Here is a 20,196-nt window from a genome sequence, read left to right as displayed (position 1 = left end):
AGGCACCAAAAAAAACCACCTTGTTGTAGCTTCTTTATGGATTGGCAGCAAGCATCAGCTGCTACACAGGTTACCTGGGCAGTGACACCTACTCTACCGAATTTACACTGTCACTGGATTGATCAGAGTGTCACATTCCAGACACTGCAGTGACACCGGAAATGCACGATACCAGTGAACAATGCCAATTACTTCCAAACCAGTGGAAAATGGAACTTGATGACAGCTTTGCTCTAAAAAGGAATGCTCTCTACAACTTTAACATGAACATAGAAAAGAATCATTCTCCGTCTAGAAAACAGTTTCATATGCCATCTTACATTGGACACTAAAAATCAGAAATAGTGACACTTATATCAGTAGTACTGTATGCCCTTACTTTCACAGATCTAGTACAACAGCTACTGTTTAGCAAGTTGAAGTCCTTGAGTTTTTCAGCCATCCTTACTTTCACTCAGCAGTCCAGTACAACTTAGTACAGGACAGTGTTGACACTTAGGGGATTATGACTTACAGTAAAGCAGTGCCACTAATAAATTCACAGAAACTTTCAATAAACTTAGGCCAAAATTATACATTTATGACCATGGAAAGAGCAGTTCTTACCATCATATGCATTACATACACAAACCATTTTAGAAAGCCTAAACAAGACAGGGAGGGTAGCAGAGCATCATCATCCTAAAGGTTTCTTTACCTAACATCATTATGCTGAGAAACCTGCTTTATAGTACATAACTCCTAGTCCCGCTTATTAAAACCTTTTCACATGGTTACATTTCTCATTTTATCTTGGCATACTCAGCATAAACTAATAACCTGATGTGAAATATGCCTTAATAAAAGAGATATAGATTAGAAGAGGAATTCTTGTGGGTTAGACTGTACTTCACTCTGATTGGAAAATCATGTCAGCATGAGACTTGAGGAAGCTTTTTCCTAACTGATCCTGTACAAATATCCATTTGTGACTGAAACACTAAAGTTGCTCCCTCATTTTTCCATTACAGCCATTTACTACACACTTACTAAAGAAACAATGCCTAATACAGATTCTTAAATACATTAACTCATTCCATATACTCTTATGACTATGAACACTCATCACCTCAAAAGATCTTACAGGTCTCTAATCTAATCTTTGAGTAGTTTATTCAAACGAAACAAAAAAGAGGGAGACAGGGCAAGCTACCCACGATAAATCTGTATACTTGGTAGGACAACAAAAAACATAAGGAAAATGCTTTCTAGTTGCAAAGAAACCACCCTTATGGCTGGAGCCCATTAAATCAAATTTGCTTCAAATTGAGGATATATTCAGATGGAAAAATGACCCCATGTTTCTTGCCTTATTGTCATTTTAGACAGCTACTACTACTTATGAATAGGTGGTATTTCAGTCTGGCCTGGTAAGCTGCTCTTATGGAAGACTAACAGTTTTAGGAGTACTTATTCCAGAATTAAGCCTTATTGTTCTCAGAAGTTAAATATGAACAGCTGTAAAATTGATCTACAAGGCCTTTACCATTTATATCTGTAACATTTGCACTGTGCACAAGAGCAAACTATTTTCAATATCAGAGCTGTATAAATTAGCATGTATGAAATTCATGTGCAAGTGCATTTATTTATAATCATGCTAGTGAAGTTTAGGGAGGAACCTTTAACTCACTTATTTCAGTAGAAACCTGGTCCAGCTTTTCTTTTGATCTACTGATTAGAACCACCTTCATTCCACGTCTTGCTAACTGCAAGAGAACAAAACAGGAGACATTAGAATAGTCATAAATCACTTCCAAATTAGTATCCTAATCAAATAAATTGTGAAATTCATCAAATATCACAACAATATATGACCAGCAAGTCTGAAAAAAGTACAATTTTAAATAGAGATACAAAGGGGAAAACCAAGATAAATAATTCCATTTTATTTCTTACTTAATTCTCTTCACACCACACTAGCTTCTTAATCACCTAATACAGGCAGGGAGGCACATTTATAAAATAGAAAATGAACAGCAAATATTTTACAGAACTTTTACACTACCTCTGCAAGTCAGAGCAAAGACGTAATTACCCATAATGAAGTTTAGTATGCCAAGTTAAGATTCCCAAGGTCACTTGAACACCTGTGTTGGTACTCCTCCCTTTAGTAATGCTCCACTCTTTGTACTACTCACAGGCATTAAGGTTAATTTACTTCTGAAACTCTTTTAGGGAAGCTATCTGTGGAACTTTAGCTGTGGCCAGAGCATATCCTGGTCATCAAATCAGATCTACCACTGCAAGTTTAAAAGGTGATCTAACAACTCAATTAAAAAGTGTCTGCAGGAAGACAGTTACATATCTGAATTGCTCTAAAATAAAAATTGTGTTTGTGACTACTGTAAGTAGAAACAATATATCTATCCATAGTTCAAAGTGGCAGTGCCTTTCAGACACTTGAGACCTACATATAAAAAACATGTGTGTCATCATTGCTTCAATAAAACTCCTTCACTGCCTTCAGAAGCTGATGAGAATGGACCTTCAATAGAATTTTTAAAAACCACAATAAAAAAAGAAATCCCAACCAGCCAACGAAACATAGACCCATAAACCTCAAAACACTACAGCATAGTACAGCAACAACCTGAAGTGGCTTAAAGCCACCTACTTTTCTAGCGGGAGTATGCAAAGCAGTAATGATTCTGTCAGGGAGAGGTATGGCAGAGTTCATCAGTGAACCCCATACTTTACTTCCACGTATGATCCATAAGCAGTAGAAAATCCCACACTAGATCTCATGAGCATAGAGTGAGGTGTGGTGAAATCAAAGACACCATAGGAATCACTGGCAAACAACTGCCAGGTTCAGGTTTACAGGCAACTTAAGCCTTCTGCTCAAGGAAATTACATGGTGCTACAAGAATTACTGTCTAAAAGGGATGAACACCTCCAGCCACCTGCAGATAAGCACCTAGCTCACTGGAACACACTTGACATGAAGCCCACAGTAAGCTTGGAGGGCACCAAGAAGAAGGGAATAGCACTCTCATTCCACAGGATCAAGGCAGTGAAGGCCTTGATTACCGAACCTGCTAGGACAATTTGACAGTAATCTACTCAGAATTCAAAATAACTGTGGTCCCATGAGGCTAAAAGGCCCCACATATCATCCTCATTGATGCAAAGCTCCAGACTGCTGACAGAAGAGTTTGCTCTCTCAGACTGCTTCAGTAGGTATCTGGGCTTAATAGACAAGTATTCAGCTGTAATTGTCTCAAAAGCCAAGGAAGTAAAGTGATGCCGATACATCAGCATGGGCTCCAGTTAGTGGAACCTCACTACATTTAGGCAATTTCTACCACAAGGGCGAGCTTGAGAGAAACCTGTATGTTCACACTAAAGGGACGCACTCTAAGAAGTACATCTGAAATTGGAAAGCCTTTTGCAAGCTGAGTAAGTAGAGAGTATGTAAAAAAGCCATCAGAACACCCTGTAACTAGGAGCAAATATCACTAAGAGAAGTAACCAAACTTGAAAAAGATACAGCACTTGAGAGCAGGTTCAATTAAGGTGTCTGATTCAACCAGACTACTTTCTGATGATCATTCTGCCTTCACTGCTAGAGACCTTGTTGGTTGAAAGAAACCACAGTCTTACAAGGCAAGATAATGATCCCCAAGATCCCAGTCACTAATTATGTTTTCATACAGGGATCAAGGAAGACCCACTTGTTTTGTAGATAACCTGTTATTATACTTGTCCCTTTGGCCAAGATACTTAGGGTCCTGAAAAGGCTGAATGACAAGACCTTAAAACTTAACATAAAATTCACCCAGAGTAGTGTATTTTTGGAAGATACCCTTGAAGACTAAGGATTGATGCAAGCAAGGGTCACCATTCTAATGGAGCTGATGAATGGAGGTGCTTGATTTCCTTAAGTATCATGTTAGTGACTACCACATTTTCCACTTCAGGAGCAAAAACAGCTGCTGTTTAAACCCTTTCTCTCCAGGTTGGAAAACAATGACATCAACACCCAAGCAAAGCAAGGTTAAAGCTCTTGTTAAAGTAGACATAGAAGAGACTAAAAATCCTATACTAAACAGCTGTGCATAGTAGAGTACTGCAGAGTATGCAATGGTATCACAACCTCTGGTTTATCACTAGCACACGAATATGGCTAAGGTTGAATTTATACTTATGATTTTCAAAAGAGAATAAAAGATAATGATAGAGGGGCAATGAATACTGACTCCTGACCATATCCTCAAAACATGATACCTTTCACAAAGGGGTGATCTGGCAATGATAAGGATATCAGTGCTGGGCAAAGATTAAAGGTCTTAATACTCCAACAGCAAAAATGTAAAAAGAGTTCTTTGCTTGGAAAAAGAAAATAATCTACGGAGCAGAGTATAACCCAAGATTCCACACAGTCATAAAGCTTTTCCATCACTTTCCAGAGAGACCATATCAAACTTTCAAAGAGGCAATGCTCAACATATAGTTACAATTCTCACAAATTCCTCCAAGGAAAAGGAAGTTGTCTGCATGACTATAATCACAGCCATCAATGCCCAAGCAGCCATATGCCAGTGGAATATATAGTAGCCAGAAGGGAATTTTTAGTAGAAAATCAAGCCTCTGCTGTCAGAGGCTTCTAAACATATCTCTAGAGTTAATTTAAAGATTGAGACATCTCTTCAGGTATTCCACATTTTGCCCTAAATCCACACTTGACTTTATCAAGTATTCATCCATCTAAGTTGTTAAAGGATAGATTTGTGTTTTATTCTAAATAAATGCATAAGTAACAATAATAAATACAACTCATTAACAATGTGTTTTATTCTGTAGCCCAAGAATGAGTATCTGTACCCTTTGGGATGCTCTGTGCTTACAGCAACCACTGCAAGGCAGCAGTAATAGACATGGTTTGCCAACAATATCTCATATTTGTCATGGCTTTCCTAATAGTTTGAATGGAGGAGTCAGCCAGCAGCAGACATTCATGCCTGAAAACAGCCTAGTTCTTAGAGATATTACAGAACATAAAGCAAACTGTTGCTTTATTCCTGTGGTATCTTAACATATAGATCCTGAAACTAATCTGCCATGATAATCAGAGGGTGTCTCCCACACTAGAGGATTTCCTCCTGATAATTATCTTCTGCGGCCACAGTCACCTCCTTCCACTTGCTCTTGATAGTTAAAATTTAGAGTTGCATCATTTGCTTCGGCCATGTAACTTGGCTATCTGGCACTGTAAGAGCTGTGAACAACCAGCCAGGATCAGGTGCTGCTGGCACCAGGCTTAATTCCTTTTGCAACCAACTCCCCTTTCCTGAACCAGTAATATGAGATATTACTTCCTGCAAAGTAGAAAGGAATCTGGGGGCTAGGGGTGCAGGTAGCAGGGCAAGGCACATCAGGATGACAGGAAATCTGAAGGACAAGGACTATCCATGAAGAGTAACGTCATTTTCCCTGTGAGCTTTGCAAAACAAAAAACCCATCTAGGAGAAGGGAATCTCTCACCACTGATCTCACACAAAATCACACTGGTGGTTCAGAGAACACAAAAGTAAGCACTGAGTGGCTCACTTTGATATTAACGCTGAGTTTGAAGTTATTTTTGCTATAAATTGTTGTAGTCAGCACTATTTGTCATTACGTTCTCTGGGATTATTGCTGAAATTACCCTAAACTAACAGGCACTTTCCTGTCTTAAGCAATACATTAGAGTATATTAAATATATTTGGAGCCCACATATCCATCAAGAGCAAAAGTATAGTAAAAGAGATGAAGGTAAAACCCAGCTTCATGAACTAGAGGAAATAATTGGAACATACTGCTGGCAGCTGTAAATGCCATTTAGTCAGTGCCTGGAAGTAGCAAAAGGAAATACCAAGGACTGAGAAAGTTAAAATTCTTTTAAAAACGAAAAAAGTTTTAAAAAAAACCTGAAGGACAAGGTAGGAGCTGAAAATATAGTTCACAAATACAAGAAACTAACAAAAAAAGAGATACAACTTTTGTCTGGTTACCAGAGGGAGACAAGGTAGGAGACCTCTTTCTCCACAGATATCCATGTTAAAGTAAGGTGAGGAGATATCACATGCAGCTTGACAGAGTTGAGCCAGCTTGACATATTACCAAGAATCAAGACCAGACTTCAAAGTTGTAAGAATTCTTACCTCTTCTGCATAGGCTTTACCAATCCCATCAGTAGCTCCTGTGACCACTGCAACAACAAAAAAAAGAAAGACAAATCCGTATTAGTTGCTTTAGAGAAGTAACTGCAATGGGTGTGTTCATTTGTAGGCTATTAAAGTACTCACTCCAGACAGAAACACATCAAAGTCTCTGAAACAGGTGTACAACTTTTATGGAATCGCTTTAGAAACTCACACTAAAATATTTCCATCGGTGACGGACAGAATGACATGGAGTTAGGAGCCTAACGTGTTTCAAGAATCAGGTTCAGCACCCCTTTTCAAGCCAGTCCTCTGTCCTAATACACTTCTGCAGAAACTCTGTGGACTAAGAAAAATTTCCAAGCCATTTAACTAAAAAAAGCTGATTTAAACCAGCTGTCAACTTAGTTTTTAAGTATACAATAAAATAAAAGGTATCTCAAATCTTGTAAGCATCCAAGAAAACAGATTTTATGATACAGGCAACAGGTCTCCGTTCCTCCAGCAGATTTCAGATCCCTATGAGCATTGTGCTCACCAGCAGCTAGTATGAGGGTCTGATCCCAGCATCAGTTGCAAGCTGGACTTCTACAGCTTAAACACCTGTGTGTGTGACTGGATCTGTGTCAAGCTTCAAGTCTTTCTAGGATTCTTTTCCACAAGCTGAGAAGCTGTGAGTGACTCAACATGCCATTAGTTTGACAGATTATTCCAGGGCTTTCACCACACTAGTAGCTGATCACCCCAGTAAACAGCAATTGCTCCATACAGAAACTGCTTTTCCAACTGCTTTTTGCACAAGTACATTCAGCATCACTTCTTTTCTCTCTCAGCTTTTTCTTCTCACCAAATCCAATGCCTACACCTTGACATCCTGATATTTTTAGCTCTCCTGTCGAGCCTCTTATCTGTCTCTGCTCTCACTCTCCAAGTAGCCACAGAGTATGCTGGATTTTTTGTTTGTCCTTTTACCAGATTAGAACACGTTTGTACTTCCACTGCATATCACTGAACATAGCCATGGCCAAATAACTGGACTTGTTTAATGTTTCAGAACCATGAACAGCGAGTGTTGGTTTAACTCTCAGGTTAACCTCTACCTGAATGAAACTCAAAGCAGACAGAAGTGTTGTCTGGCATTGGGATTCAGCAATAACTTCCCTTCAGAGCACCGGAAGGAGATGTGTTTGCAGATGATTTGATTAGTTACTGCTTGCAGATCCCCTCTAACAGCTGGCATACAAACTGCAGCCAGAATATTTCTGTTTGAGTAATAACAACTAGGAAATGCTGCAACCCTTTCAGTCTCTGTGCCTGCTATCCACATCTAAGTGGATGTAATAAGGGATGAAACTGACAGCAAAGGTCCTATTTGAGTTTGAATGGTCTGGCAACAATTCACTAACATGCTAGAAGGAAAGATCCAGTCCTATCCCTGATTTAAGTGAAATTCACAGATGACCACAGAGGAAGGTACATGCATATATGTTTATCCCCTTCCTGGTTTCAGGGTTCATTTGCAAGATGCCATAACTCCAGCATGATAAGGATATGCATACTGCACACATGGGATGCTCTGGCTACTAAACAGAGCTCTATCTGCTGCACTGTCAGTGCCAAGGAATTTTGTTGGAAAAAAACAAGTGTCTGTATTACACTGCTTTGCCACTTCCTATCCAGCCACCATTAGGGAAGTGTGAGTTAGTTTTGGTACAGAAACAAAGCCATGTAGTGAAAGGTGAAGCAAGGGTTGAAATGACCAGTAAAAAAATCAGACTATAGGGAAGAAATCGAGAATACTTTCCCAGGAGCCCACTTCCTGCAACCAAACTTGTACCAATATTGTTACCCATTCAGCCAGACACACCACAGACCTGCAGGAGAGCATGATCCTTTTAGTTCAAGGACTAACAAGCTTCAGTTTCAACCATGTTGACCTGGGATTCACATTAAGTATTATCACACAAGTCATTGTTGCTTCAGCAAAGCAATGAAGCAAACAGGAGTACAGAAAACAGTACCAAGACCCCTCCCTGTAAGTATCACAACAGTGGCTGGACAAGTTCTAAGATGATCCAATGTGGAAAACATTCAACTTCAGTGACTTGGTGAAAGGGGTTGTTCTTTCACTGTAGTTTGTGAGGCACCTAAAGAAGAGCCATTCCCTGTAACACTTAGATTGTTTCTTCTTCCAACTCAGAATTTATGGACTTAATGGTTTTATTCCCAGCTAACAAGCTCAATATTTTAAAATACTGTTTTCTGACACTGCAAGTTATTCCACTTCTAGCAGCTGCAGCCAAAAAATGCATGCTCCTTGAGGCAAGGACTCAAAAAAGCACCTGTAGCCCTTTAAAGGCTTGGTAAAGTACAAGCAGTTTCAGTCAAGGATATTTACTCATTTATTGAATCCATTGCTTATATAAACAGTAATGGAATCAGCTGGAGCACAAGACATAAGCTGAAGATCGGGGATTTCTAACTGAAGTGGGAGTAACAGGATGGTATTTTCCCTTTATAGGCCCTTGTTCAAATTAAAATAACCTGTAGTCCAGAGGTTAAGGTACCCTCCAGAACAGAATGTGAGAAATTTAAATAAATCGGATGTACATAAAAATTACAAATTCCCATCAGGAAAAAAGTAGTGCTTGAGCAACCACCTACAGAAAGAGACTCTTAGTTTATACACATCCCTATTTTGCTTCTGCTGCAGGCAAAGGCATAGGCATCAGGATAAAGTATGCAGCTAGTTTTTCTTAGCAATAAGGGAGCTCCTCACAAGATGACACTGAGACCATCATTTAATTAATGGTTCCATGTGGTGAAGGATAAGTGTCTTCTGCTCCACGCTCCCACAATATCTTGAACAACTAATACAAGGACTGCTTTCCAACATCTAACCTAATACCCATTTTTTTTAGGCCACACTTCTCTTCCTAAGGCCCTTTGAGAGAAGCCACCTGGCTCAGTTCCCTCCCATTCAAAGCAAATAGATTTATTTCCCATCTACAGCTGCACTGGTGGAGAGGCATTTGAGGTCAGCACCCATGGACTGCAATGGGAAACACGCACTGAAACAGACCCGGCCTGCTACTGGCCAGTAGCACCCAGCTCAGCCAGCTCTGGTTACTGCCTATTTACTGGATCCTAGTGAGCAGCTTGGAGGGTCAGAAAGGCTGCTCTGACAGGAATCTGCCAGAGCAGAAAGCAGAATGTAGACCCTACACTGTAAAAGCAGGGAGAAGAGGTGGGGTAAAGGCAACTGATAGATAGGACCAACATCACAGAAGTCAAGATTCAGGCACCTTATCTTCCTCCACATTTTAGATTATCTAAGGCTAGCACATTAGAAAGTCACTTTCAGTTTTCATATTGATTACATTCATCTCAAGTTTCCATACTGGAGAAAAATGTTGCCATTCCAACCACTCCAAAGCTGTGTCAGTTTAACTAAATTTCTACTATCAACTTGATGTGCCTGAGCTAGTTTGACTCCAAGTGTGGATTAAGCTTTTGAATCCTGTTTCTTCTACAGACTGCCTTCCAACAAAAGTTAAACTGACTGCAGTTGGCAGAGCTTAAAGAAGGCAAAGCAAGCAGGATAGAAATAAGTTATTGTCTATACAAGCCGCACCAGCACCTAAGTGTGATTATACACATTTACTCCGTAGTCAGACTAACTGTAGTAGCTTCCCACTTCAGCCATCTGCTGTCTCCAGGAGAGAAGCAAGAAGAGTGCCCAGGCAACTTGTGTGTGAGCCCACCAAGGAAATGTTTGCTTGAATGGAAGCTTGTATTGCAGCATTGGCAAATTTTAGCCAAAGAAGTCAACACCCATCTTTGTCTTTTCCCCTACAGCCCTAAAAGTCACGGGACAGAAAATAAGGGAAGGTATCCAGTAACACAACATACTCTGAGAACAGCTAACTCTTAATAAATCAATACATGCACTCACATTGGGCTGGAGATGTTCTACTCTAGGAAGTTCCCACTGGCCAGTCTTCAGCAGGTTTGGATACATGGTATTTTGCAAAATAATTACTCCTCACCTGGAACACACTCCCATCTCAATAACCCTTCTTTTGAAATCACTATATGCATAACTAGAGAGCTGACATATACATCACCTTTATAAGTTCCAAAAAAGCCTGTCTAAAAATTCCTGTTCTGAGTCAGAGTCCACAAAGCCTGGCCCTAGTGAGACCAGCACACTGAAAGGAACATCTCTTGCTCTGCTAGGAAATGACATTCTGAGCAAGACTGTTGTAATCAGTGACGGACATATGTATGGTCTCATCCTCTAGTTCTGGCTTTCATCGCAGTTTTGCGTCAATAGTCGTGTATTCCAAACGCTACACTGTTCCAAGTGGTAGACTAGAAGCAGATAGAACTAAAATCACTATTCATGCTAGCCACTAGTGTACACCACATTAGTATAAATGACTGTGAACCTGCCCATGCTTTGGATGCAGTGATAGGGTGCAAAAAGAAATGGCCAGTGTAGTATCAAAGTTTCCAAACAATAAGAGCAGTATGGGGCATCATCTGCTCACACTGCAGGAGGAGGTTACACCATATGTAGGCTGTAGATATTTCAATTATCATTGTATATATACAAGTCATAAGCACAAGATCAGCAGTTAATTTTTTTATTACAGTATTATCCTTAATACATCACGTAATCATTTCCCTAAATCACCAAAATCTTCACCTCGGGACAGTTTAGCATCTTTGTCCTAATGGCTGTGCCAGAATTTTGCTTCCTATGCAGTTGTGGGGAGAGAAGAAAGAAAAAAGAAACCCACACCTACCCCCACAGACTTTTCAACTCCACACTTGGAGTTTAACTTACACATCTTTGACCTCTTACAGTGATCTCTTAAATTTAAGATACAGCTACACAGGCACCCACCACAGCCTCTACTACTAGAATAGTTACTGACAGACACAACTCACTAATTCTCTACACCTTAATACCACCTAGCCAACTTATCTCCTAGTGCTTCACCACTTTTGTCACATATACAACAGGTATGGCGTAGCTCATAAGAATTGGCAACACTTCCTGGCCAGTACCAAACTCAGGGCAACCCTTGTCAAAGTTAGAAAACCTCCCCAGTCAGTGAGATGTGTCATCTTGCACTAAAAGGGAACAGCTTTCCAGTTTTTAAAAAACCACAGACCAAGCCTATGGAACAAATACAACCAGATGGTGACTTTAGTCTAGAAGATGAAAATGACCAGTAGTACTTTAGGGGATAAAAATGTAGACATGTCTACAGAAACCTTACATAGGGGTAAATACACAAATATTTCCAATAGCACCTGCATCCTTCAGAAATCCCACAGCCCATGTTAAAATGGGAGAAAGTGCCACCAACAGTGTGGGGAACTCACATGTTTTTTTCAGCTTATAAGAAAGAACAGATGCTGTGTTGCCAAATAAGAGGTCACCAAAAAACATCCACCACCTCCTAAGAGGTATAATAGAGGTGGTATTCCCTGCTCATAAAAAAAGGGATTAACAATTCCAGAGTCAGGCAAAAACAGAAGCCAGCAGCCATTGGCAGTCTGCTTTGTGACTAAAGTGAGTATTCAAGGCCCAGGGAGAACAGTTTTACTTGCTTCTCATGCAGCCAGAACACCTTAAAACAAAAGCCAAGAGTGGTGCAGTAAAGCATGAGGCAGGCATGTAGAAATCATCTCGTCTCACGACAGGAGCAAGGACCAGTGTTGACACAGGGAGAGGAAGCAAGAGCAAGCATAGAGAATTCTACTGCAGTTCTGCAGAGCAATCACGCCGAAACAAGATTATAGATTCGTGACTCCCCAACTCAAGGTTAGACTACAGTGGGAAAAAAAAAGCTTAAAGAGATCAAGCCTGCCTTCAGACACATGTTTTCCACAGCAAAATGAACTTTTGAGATGCCTAATGGAGATAAAGCACAGAATACTTTTATCCATAGTGCCTCTAGCAAACAGCACCAGGCATACTCCTTGCAGTGCTTTGACTACCTGCACAATGAAGCTAGCAACTACTAGGCATGTTCTCTACTTGTCTCTTCAAACTACAAATTCATTTTAGTTCAGCCATTTTCCTGTTTTCATTCAGAAAAGCCTGAGTTTTTAGGCAATCTTTCAGAGTACTGCAGATGCACTCATGCATGTCATTACCTAGGAGGCAGAACTCATTGCCACCAGCAATGTTATTCTCCCTAGACAGATGTGGGTCCAGCAATTTGGGAATACCTACACCCTTCCTATCAAAAAACTAAGCTAACTAAGATTTCAAGGAGGGTAGCTTAGCTACATCTCTGATGCCCTGAGAAGTGCTCCAATTTGTTGTCAAAATGGTCACTGCAGAGCACTCTGTCTGCAACATCCTCCATTCATTCACACAGAAGAGCCATCCCTGCCCTGCAAGACTGAACCCAGATACGAGTGAGGGTCTGTCACAGCACAGTATCAAGCTGCAGCACATACCAACATAAACTAGGACTCTCTGTGTATTACTAAAGCAATACAGTTGAGAGAAACTTCACAGCACAGCTAACCTTAGCATAGGCTTAAAGTAAAGCCCATAAATAACTGAAGACTCAAGATTCTTCTGCTACGAAACACAGAGGCTATATTAAGAATATGACAGCTCCTGGGGAAAACAAAAGCTGGCAAGGGGAGAAAAGACTATCCCTGCTTGGCATCAAGCAGTGCTTCATTTATTACAGATTTATATAAATCACTGGCATTTGACCAATACCAAGCTTCTAGATTATCTCCAGCCAACAAAAGTACTTTAGTCTGTGCTGGTTAAAAATATTCTACTTTCTGTCCTCAGCTTGCTAGGAACGGCTATTTTTAGTAAGACTCCAATCAACCTTATCAAAATCAACATCAAAAATAGACTGGAGAAACACTGGAAGCATATACTATTTTTAGCTGCTCCATCTATCCCTGCCGTTATCCACAAATTCTGACTGCACAAACCATGCATGAGTGCTTAGTTATTCTAGGCAGATCTTAGTCGTGACCCTTTTTTTCCCTGAACACCTGAATGCAGAAAACACTCGATTGATTAAAGATTAATACAGCCGCAAACCATGACAGCTGCCTTTCGTCTGAGTGCTTTTGAGGAGGGGGAGAATACAGCATGACAGAAAGCTTGCATCAGTATTCCTCTTGGGGATCCATTACATGGAAAGAAAATTGCTATTTCAATTCCCTTTTGTTGCTAAAAATAGAAGCCCCAATTGATTCAAGCAAACAGGGCACCGGCTTAGCAGTGCCAAATTTAGAAACCACTGAAGTCCCAAAGAGTGAACACTAACGCAGTCTAACACATGCCAGCTCATATTTAACAAAGAACAAAGAAGATAAGCATGCCGGCTGCAAGTTAATAAGACAGCAGCAACTCCTTGCATTTTTATTAAATAAAAACAGAAAACTCTGTTTAAAAAATAAGACAAACTTCACATCTATTCCAAATTTAACTGCTGAAATAGGAAGCCTCATCAGAAAGATCTGTACCCAAGCTAGAATCCTAGAAGTTCTGTGTATTCTTTTTTTTTTCCATATAAAGGCTTTTTTTCTGCACAGAGGAGCCAACACCTAATGGTCAGGCTTTGAAAAGACAGGCTACAGAAAAAGGTTCAATTCCCAAAACCAAACACTTACTTGGTAACAGCTTGTGTCTAGGAGCTAGGATTGTGGGTAGAAAAATATTCTATAAATATCACAGCACTGACAAGTTTCCATTTCACCCAGAACTATAGCAAGAAAGGGTTTTGGGCAGTGCACTCTGAAGATTCTTTAGATTTGAGAACTAGAAGTAATCTAGAAATCCCTTCAAGAAAAGCATACTGAAGAATTCATGAAAGTCACACTCAATGCTTAAGCAATTCCAGCTCCAGTTGCCCCTATGGGAGCCCTCCTAGTTCAGGCTGGTTGTCTTTTTATGCACTCAAACTCCAGTCTTTGCTGTGAGGTGTTTTCTTTTCCTGTTAGTCAAGGGCTGCTGCATCATGGATATAGGAGTGTGGCAGGAGAGGGGAAATTGTTAGCCTGTTCAGAAGCCCCCACCCCACCCTTTGCTACTTTCAAGCCTTTTGATCCAGAAAATGTCAAGTGAAACCAAGATTGCCCTGAATTAAACTTTCTGCAGTAGCTAGTAAGTTGTTCAGATCACCTGCTCAAGCCAGTTCAAGTTGAGTTAAGCATTTGCAAAGGCTACAGCTGCCTTGTGCTCTCTATGACACTACAGTAAGAGTTACTGCATTGCATTAATATTTAGCAAAAACAACCTCTCGTTTGTTCATCGTTGTGAAATACGTGACAGATGCTGACTGTCACGGCAAGCATGACTAGGCCAAAAAAAACACATGCACAGAGGTCATTCAACTTACCATTTCTGGTTCTTCCTGACTCTAGGAGGGGGTGAATACAACACGAACATTTTAAAGATCAGATAGCTCAGGACTGGCACCATCTGAAAGCTTTCAGTGTGCTTGCCACTGGAAACATGCATAGATAAGTCACTTTTCTGAGAAGAAATTGAGCAGCTAGAAGAAGGGCCTCTGGGTTTATGGCCTGAAATACTGAAAGAAGGCTCTACATCAGAAGTCACTAAAAGAAATTTGAGAATTTTATTTCCTCTTTCACTAAGTATTTGTAGCAGGCAGAAAAATAAATTCCAGTCAGCAACATGGCAACAAAGAAACAAAACTTGCAAGTAGAAGAGGATAACAAGTGATCCTGACAAGCTGTGGGCATTTTCATTTCAAGTCAAAGCTATGCAAGGTGTCAGAATAATTGAGAGCATAGAAAAAAGTGGAGACTAGTATAAAATGCAGCACTAGGTCCATTTTCAATCAAAAGGCAAACTGTGTCAAACTTCTAAACTGTATTATCAGTTTAGACAAGAATAATGCTCCAGACGTACCAGGCAAAAGCAAATAATCTTACATGATGAAACATAAGAATCTTAGAATATCATCAGGTGCTGCCCAGGTAGCTACAATGGTTCAGACCAAAAGCAGAATTTTATCAGGATAAAAACAAATTACTAGTTATACTCCTTGGACTGATCTCAGCACAAATCCTGTTCAGCACTGTTACTAATGACCACCACACAAAGAAGGAAATGCTGTATGAACTTCACAGATAAACCTAACTCCTGAAAAGGATCACAGTATCACACTGCAAAGAATTACATGGGTCTACAGACCACAGGAATAAAACATAATATTGCCAAATATTACACAGTGACACAGAGATATCAGATGCCAAGACATGCACTTGAGACTTTGTTTAGAGGTGAGGTGACCACTGTTAGGAACGGAAAAAAGGTTTAGAGGTGAGGTGACCACTGTTAGGAACGGAAAAAAGGTATCTGGTCTTTCTATCTGATATAATGTATCTCAGTGCCTGCATATAAAATTGTCTTTCTGATGCAGCTATAAAGACAACTTATATAACCACTGAGGTGCTTCCTGTAGTAATAGGAGACAATCATATATTAAGTAATTTATATGGGAACAGCTGCAAAAAAAAATTTAGAAAAAAGGGCTGCTAAGATGATTTAGAGTTAGCAGTTCTGGGAAATGGGTTTAAAAGGGTTTTGTTTGTTCTTCATCAGCTCCTGTATGGTAATTACCAGAAAAGGAAAAGTTTAGGCTAAGATTGGGAAGGCAATATAAGTTGGTTGGTTGTGACCAACTGGAAATCACTATATCTCAAAGAAGGAAAAAACCCCTATTTCCAACTCTGAAGAGCAGAATAAGGGTATGGAACCTGACCTGCTGGAAGAGCTATGAGATGCAGGTCAAGCCAGAGCTAACTCTGGAAATAGAGCTATGAACTTGCAACAAGAATCTGTTCATTGCTATCCATTTAATAGATCAGAAAATGGGAAACAAAATAAGCCTGACTGTAATTTGTTTATTCTTTTTTATCCATTCTTTTGACTGCAAGGTTCTACACTTCCTCAGGTTGTCAGAGAAATTATCTTTTCTCCAGCACCATCTCAACACACAATTCGACTTCTAGAGGGTGTCTGTCCATCTCTTCATGAGAAAGAGGCTAGGTGAAGGTACAAAAACAATATGTGAATCAAATGCATAGTGTCCTAACAGAGCAGAGACTCTGATTCCATGAAGCATTGCAACTGGGAAGTTTATCCTGCTGACAGTAACTCAAATCATGTTACTCAAGCACCTCCCTATCCACAGTGAGGACACCAGTCTCCATTTGGGGCATGAAAAAAACCAACAGCACCTTGTAATGGCTTTTTAAAGATCAAACCGTGGGCACGAAGTTGGTGCAGTGCTAAATACAACCTTTTCTCTGCACCTTTGAAACACTGTTTGACCTTTCACAGCTTCACGACTAGGACCTGAACTATTTGCAGTTATACAAAACAGTCTTGAAGAAATTTTTAAATGAAGGTTTGGGTATATTTCAAGCATAAGGCATCGTTCTGTATGAGCTTAGCACACCCAATGCATCAGGTCATTAGGAAAAAAAAACAAAACATGTTATCATTCACCTGTCCCTTTGCACACGTGCAACCAACTGGACTGGAAGCAAAGGGGGAAAAAAAACCAACACAGCGTAGACAAGCTTTCTCACAGTATAACCATTTTATCCCAAAAACAGATCTTCCATCTCAGAACAGAGATCCAGCCAACCCAAGACTTGGTCTCTGGTAGTGGTCAGAAAGAAGTACTGAGAAGAGATTTTGAGAAGTATAATGTTACATTTCCAGGATACTCTTATTGTCTCCAGCTTGCAGCTCTGCAATTTAGGGGACTACAGCTGGCAACTTTGGACTAATCCACATGAGACAAAGCTAATAAGGTATTTCAGAATAACTTTATTTTTAAATCTATATAAACCTTTAGCATCTAATACAGACTATAACAAGAAGCCACACAGCTGAACTACATCCTACATGGGATAGTATCATCTCCTCTTTTTGAAACTCATCCACTAGTTTGGGATTTGGTGCTTTTTCCACTGCCTCTTGATCATGGCAAGCAATGACACTGCTCACTTTGCTTAACTTTCTCTCGGTCCTTTAAATTGATGTTGTGGATTTAAGTTATTTTATATATTATTAAACAGGTAAATCTAATGGATATAACAATTTTTTAAAATCAGATATTTAGGAAATGCTTTGATTGGAACCTCTATCAGAATCCCCTTGGACTAAAGGCTTGCAGCTGGCAAATTTAATTTTAAAAATAAAGTACATTTAAAATACCAAACTAACCATATTCCATATATTAGAAAAACCATGTTCCTTCCCTACTCCCAGAATTAAAATCTTCTTTCAAATGCAAGTTACAGAGTAGAATTTTACTGCATCAACAATATACCAAAAATAGACAAACTGGGAAGCATAGAAAGACTATGGAGACTCTCAGGAATATATTCTCACAAGACAGCCTGCCAGCTTTCAGCTGACAAGCCCATCTAGACCTAAGCAGCTCACCCAGAACCACTGGGTGCCTCCATATGGAGCTTTCTGAAACTCCTGTAAAGCTAAGGAATGTCTTGGAGTCATACATTCATCCAGCCTTGTTCTCACCTGACAAACTTCCTTGCAGAACAGCCCCTGAGAAGGAAAGCAGAGAGCTGCTGCCTCACCTCTTCTTCCTGTAACACTCATTCAACATGGATATCATTACCCTTTATGATATTATAGGTCTAATCTCCAATACAATGTGGTTTCAAACCCATCATAGTCAAAAGAGATGAAGGAAATCAAACACGTGGGCTACTGAAATTCTTCTGGAATACCATCTACCACTTTACTTTCTTCCACCAAGCCATTTCCTTAGGATTCCCAAATTCTGATATGCAAAAATTAAAATGTTCCATATTTAGAGAGGGATGATATAAATCAGGACAGCTACTGAGCTGTGCAGAAGCAAAACCAAGTTTTAACCCTGAGAAAGTGCTGTATTACCTCATGCAGCAGGAGTATGATTGATAAAGTGTATCTTTTATATAACTGATAGTCTATCTTTGATATGCAACTTCTTAATTCCACATAATTAAGCAGGTTACAAGTTACACCACAAGCTCAGTATATTATCTTCCCATAAACAACTGTGTGTAATTGTACCCAAGAACCTTCCTTAGGAAGGTCTCAACATACAACATCTCTACAAATATTAGCAAAATCTTATCCATTTTCTCCCCCTTAAAGCAGATTTAGCATGTGTGGATATATAGTTTAAGCACACTAAATCTCCACTTCAAACTCCAAAAGTATCAGTAGCCAACCATCCTAAAAATTTTATTGCACTTACATTTGGGAATACCTTCTATTACTTATCCTAAGCTTGGCCCTGTCACAACAAGCCATCTTGGGTACTGGTGCTCCAAAGACTTCAAAAGCTTTTAAAATTATAAATAAAACTAATCAGGACAGAGTTGACTTAGACCTTCAGCTACTAATAGAGCACATTCACCCTTTTCTCTTGTTTCTCTCAGTTCCCTTCAAGCATGTGAGGTCACATGATTCAGGTAAAGTCTTAGTAAGGAGCCAGACCACTGGGAAACCCACCACAGGTGGTTTAGGTGAGGTCCCCTTGGGTTACAAGCTAACTCGGCTCCAGCAAGTTGTTCCTGCCTTCCACCTCCCACAAGCAACCACCAAAAGCAGTCAAAAGGCACCAAAAGCCACTCAAAAACAAGCTCCTATCACTGCTACAGAAAGATTCCCATGCTCGGGTCCAAGGGAAAAAAGGAGGGGCCACCAGCTGCACCAATTGCTCTGATGACAACATTTCCCTGCCAAGCTAGAGGCTCTTCAAGGACACGAAGAGCAATTCTTTATTAAAGCCTCAGTTTTTCTACACATAAAGAGGACAGTTGCACTGTGGAGGTTCGGAAGTCCAGCACCCTAGAAAGCAACTGCAATGTGGCACTCCTGCCATAAAATTTGTGCTGCAGGTTCACACTTAAGTGAATTACTGCCTCACCATCCAAAAACTGTGTGGCTCTGAGCCCCTCCTGCCAGGCACTAAATTCTCAGTATTCCACACCAGAAGACATCTCCCATTTTCAATTGTTGGAAGTTAGCTGGCCCATATACATTTATTGCAAAGATGCCTTGAATAGCTTCTCCAGAAAGTGATTTTTATACCTGACCAGCACCCCAAAACCATACATGAAACTATTTCTCCACAGCACTGCCACGCAGGGGTATTTTGGGGCAAGCAGAGAGGGCAGCTGAGGTGACCAGTCTGGCAGAAGGCTGGTTTTGCCCATTCCATGCCTTTGCTGCTTGCACCAGAGCAGCTCACCCTCTGCAGACAATAAGCAAAGCTGCGTAAGCAGCAGAGCACAGAAGATGAATGAACCATGTGACGCTGAAGATCTGTGAATTGAAAAATCTAATGCATGAATTAAAATCCATACCCTCGCTCCCCCTCTCCCTTTCCCCCCCAAAAAAAGAAATGTTGGACATAAATGGAGAAATAGAGACAGGTGGAAAAATGTGGTCTGACACATTTAAAAAAATTGATGGCCTGTCACCCAGACACTGATGAATATTTTTTACAGGATAAAAATGGCAACCTAGAGTCTAAAAATAAAATGCTGTGCTGCAGACCTGTCTGGTTCAGCAACACCACTGGAATACAAACACACTCCTTTGCTGGTGATTCTTGACTAAGATTACAAAATAAGAGAAGGGAAAAAAGCACTGTACAACATATACCCTGTTTTCAAGAGAAGGGATTTGGGGTTTATGGAGTGTTTTTTTAGTAAGAATTCAGATTAGCATTATATTTCACTTGCATTGTGTAACTGCCATCAAAAAAAAAAAAACGCTAAATTTTAAGTGATTGATGAGAAGAATGAGAATACCTCATGCTGCACAAAGCAATTTTTTTCTTCCCCTCCCCTGACAATTACAATATAAGAATATACTTATCAGTGCCTTTAAATTGTAATTTCAGTAAGCTTAAAAATGTATTTTTAGAATCATGCTGCAGACAGAAC

At 40.0% G+C, this 20,196-nt stretch overlaps 1 protein-coding gene across 1 annotated transcript in view; it reads right to left on the bottom strand.

Annotated features, from left to right (window-relative positions):
* HSD17B12 (hydroxysteroid 17-beta dehydrogenase 12) overlaps window positions 1-20,196 on the bottom strand; it is an 80,974-nt gene that overhangs the window by 43,118 nt on the left and 17,660 nt on the right. The window contains 2 exon segments of the mRNA XM_062494562.1: window positions 1,673-1,748; window positions 6,187-6,233. Coding sequence (XP_062350546.1) covers window positions 1,673-1,748; window positions 6,187-6,233 — 123 coding nt within the window.

This window comes from Cinclus cinclus, chromosome 6, assembly GCF_963662255.1.
Source record: "Cinclus cinclus chromosome 6, bCinCin1.1, whole genome shotgun sequence".
In the NCBI taxonomy this organism is placed as follows: Eukaryota; Metazoa; Chordata; class Aves; order Passeriformes; family Cinclidae; genus Cinclus; species Cinclus cinclus.
Note: the sequence above shows the minus strand (reverse complement) of the source record. Positions and strands in the feature narration are given on the sequence as shown.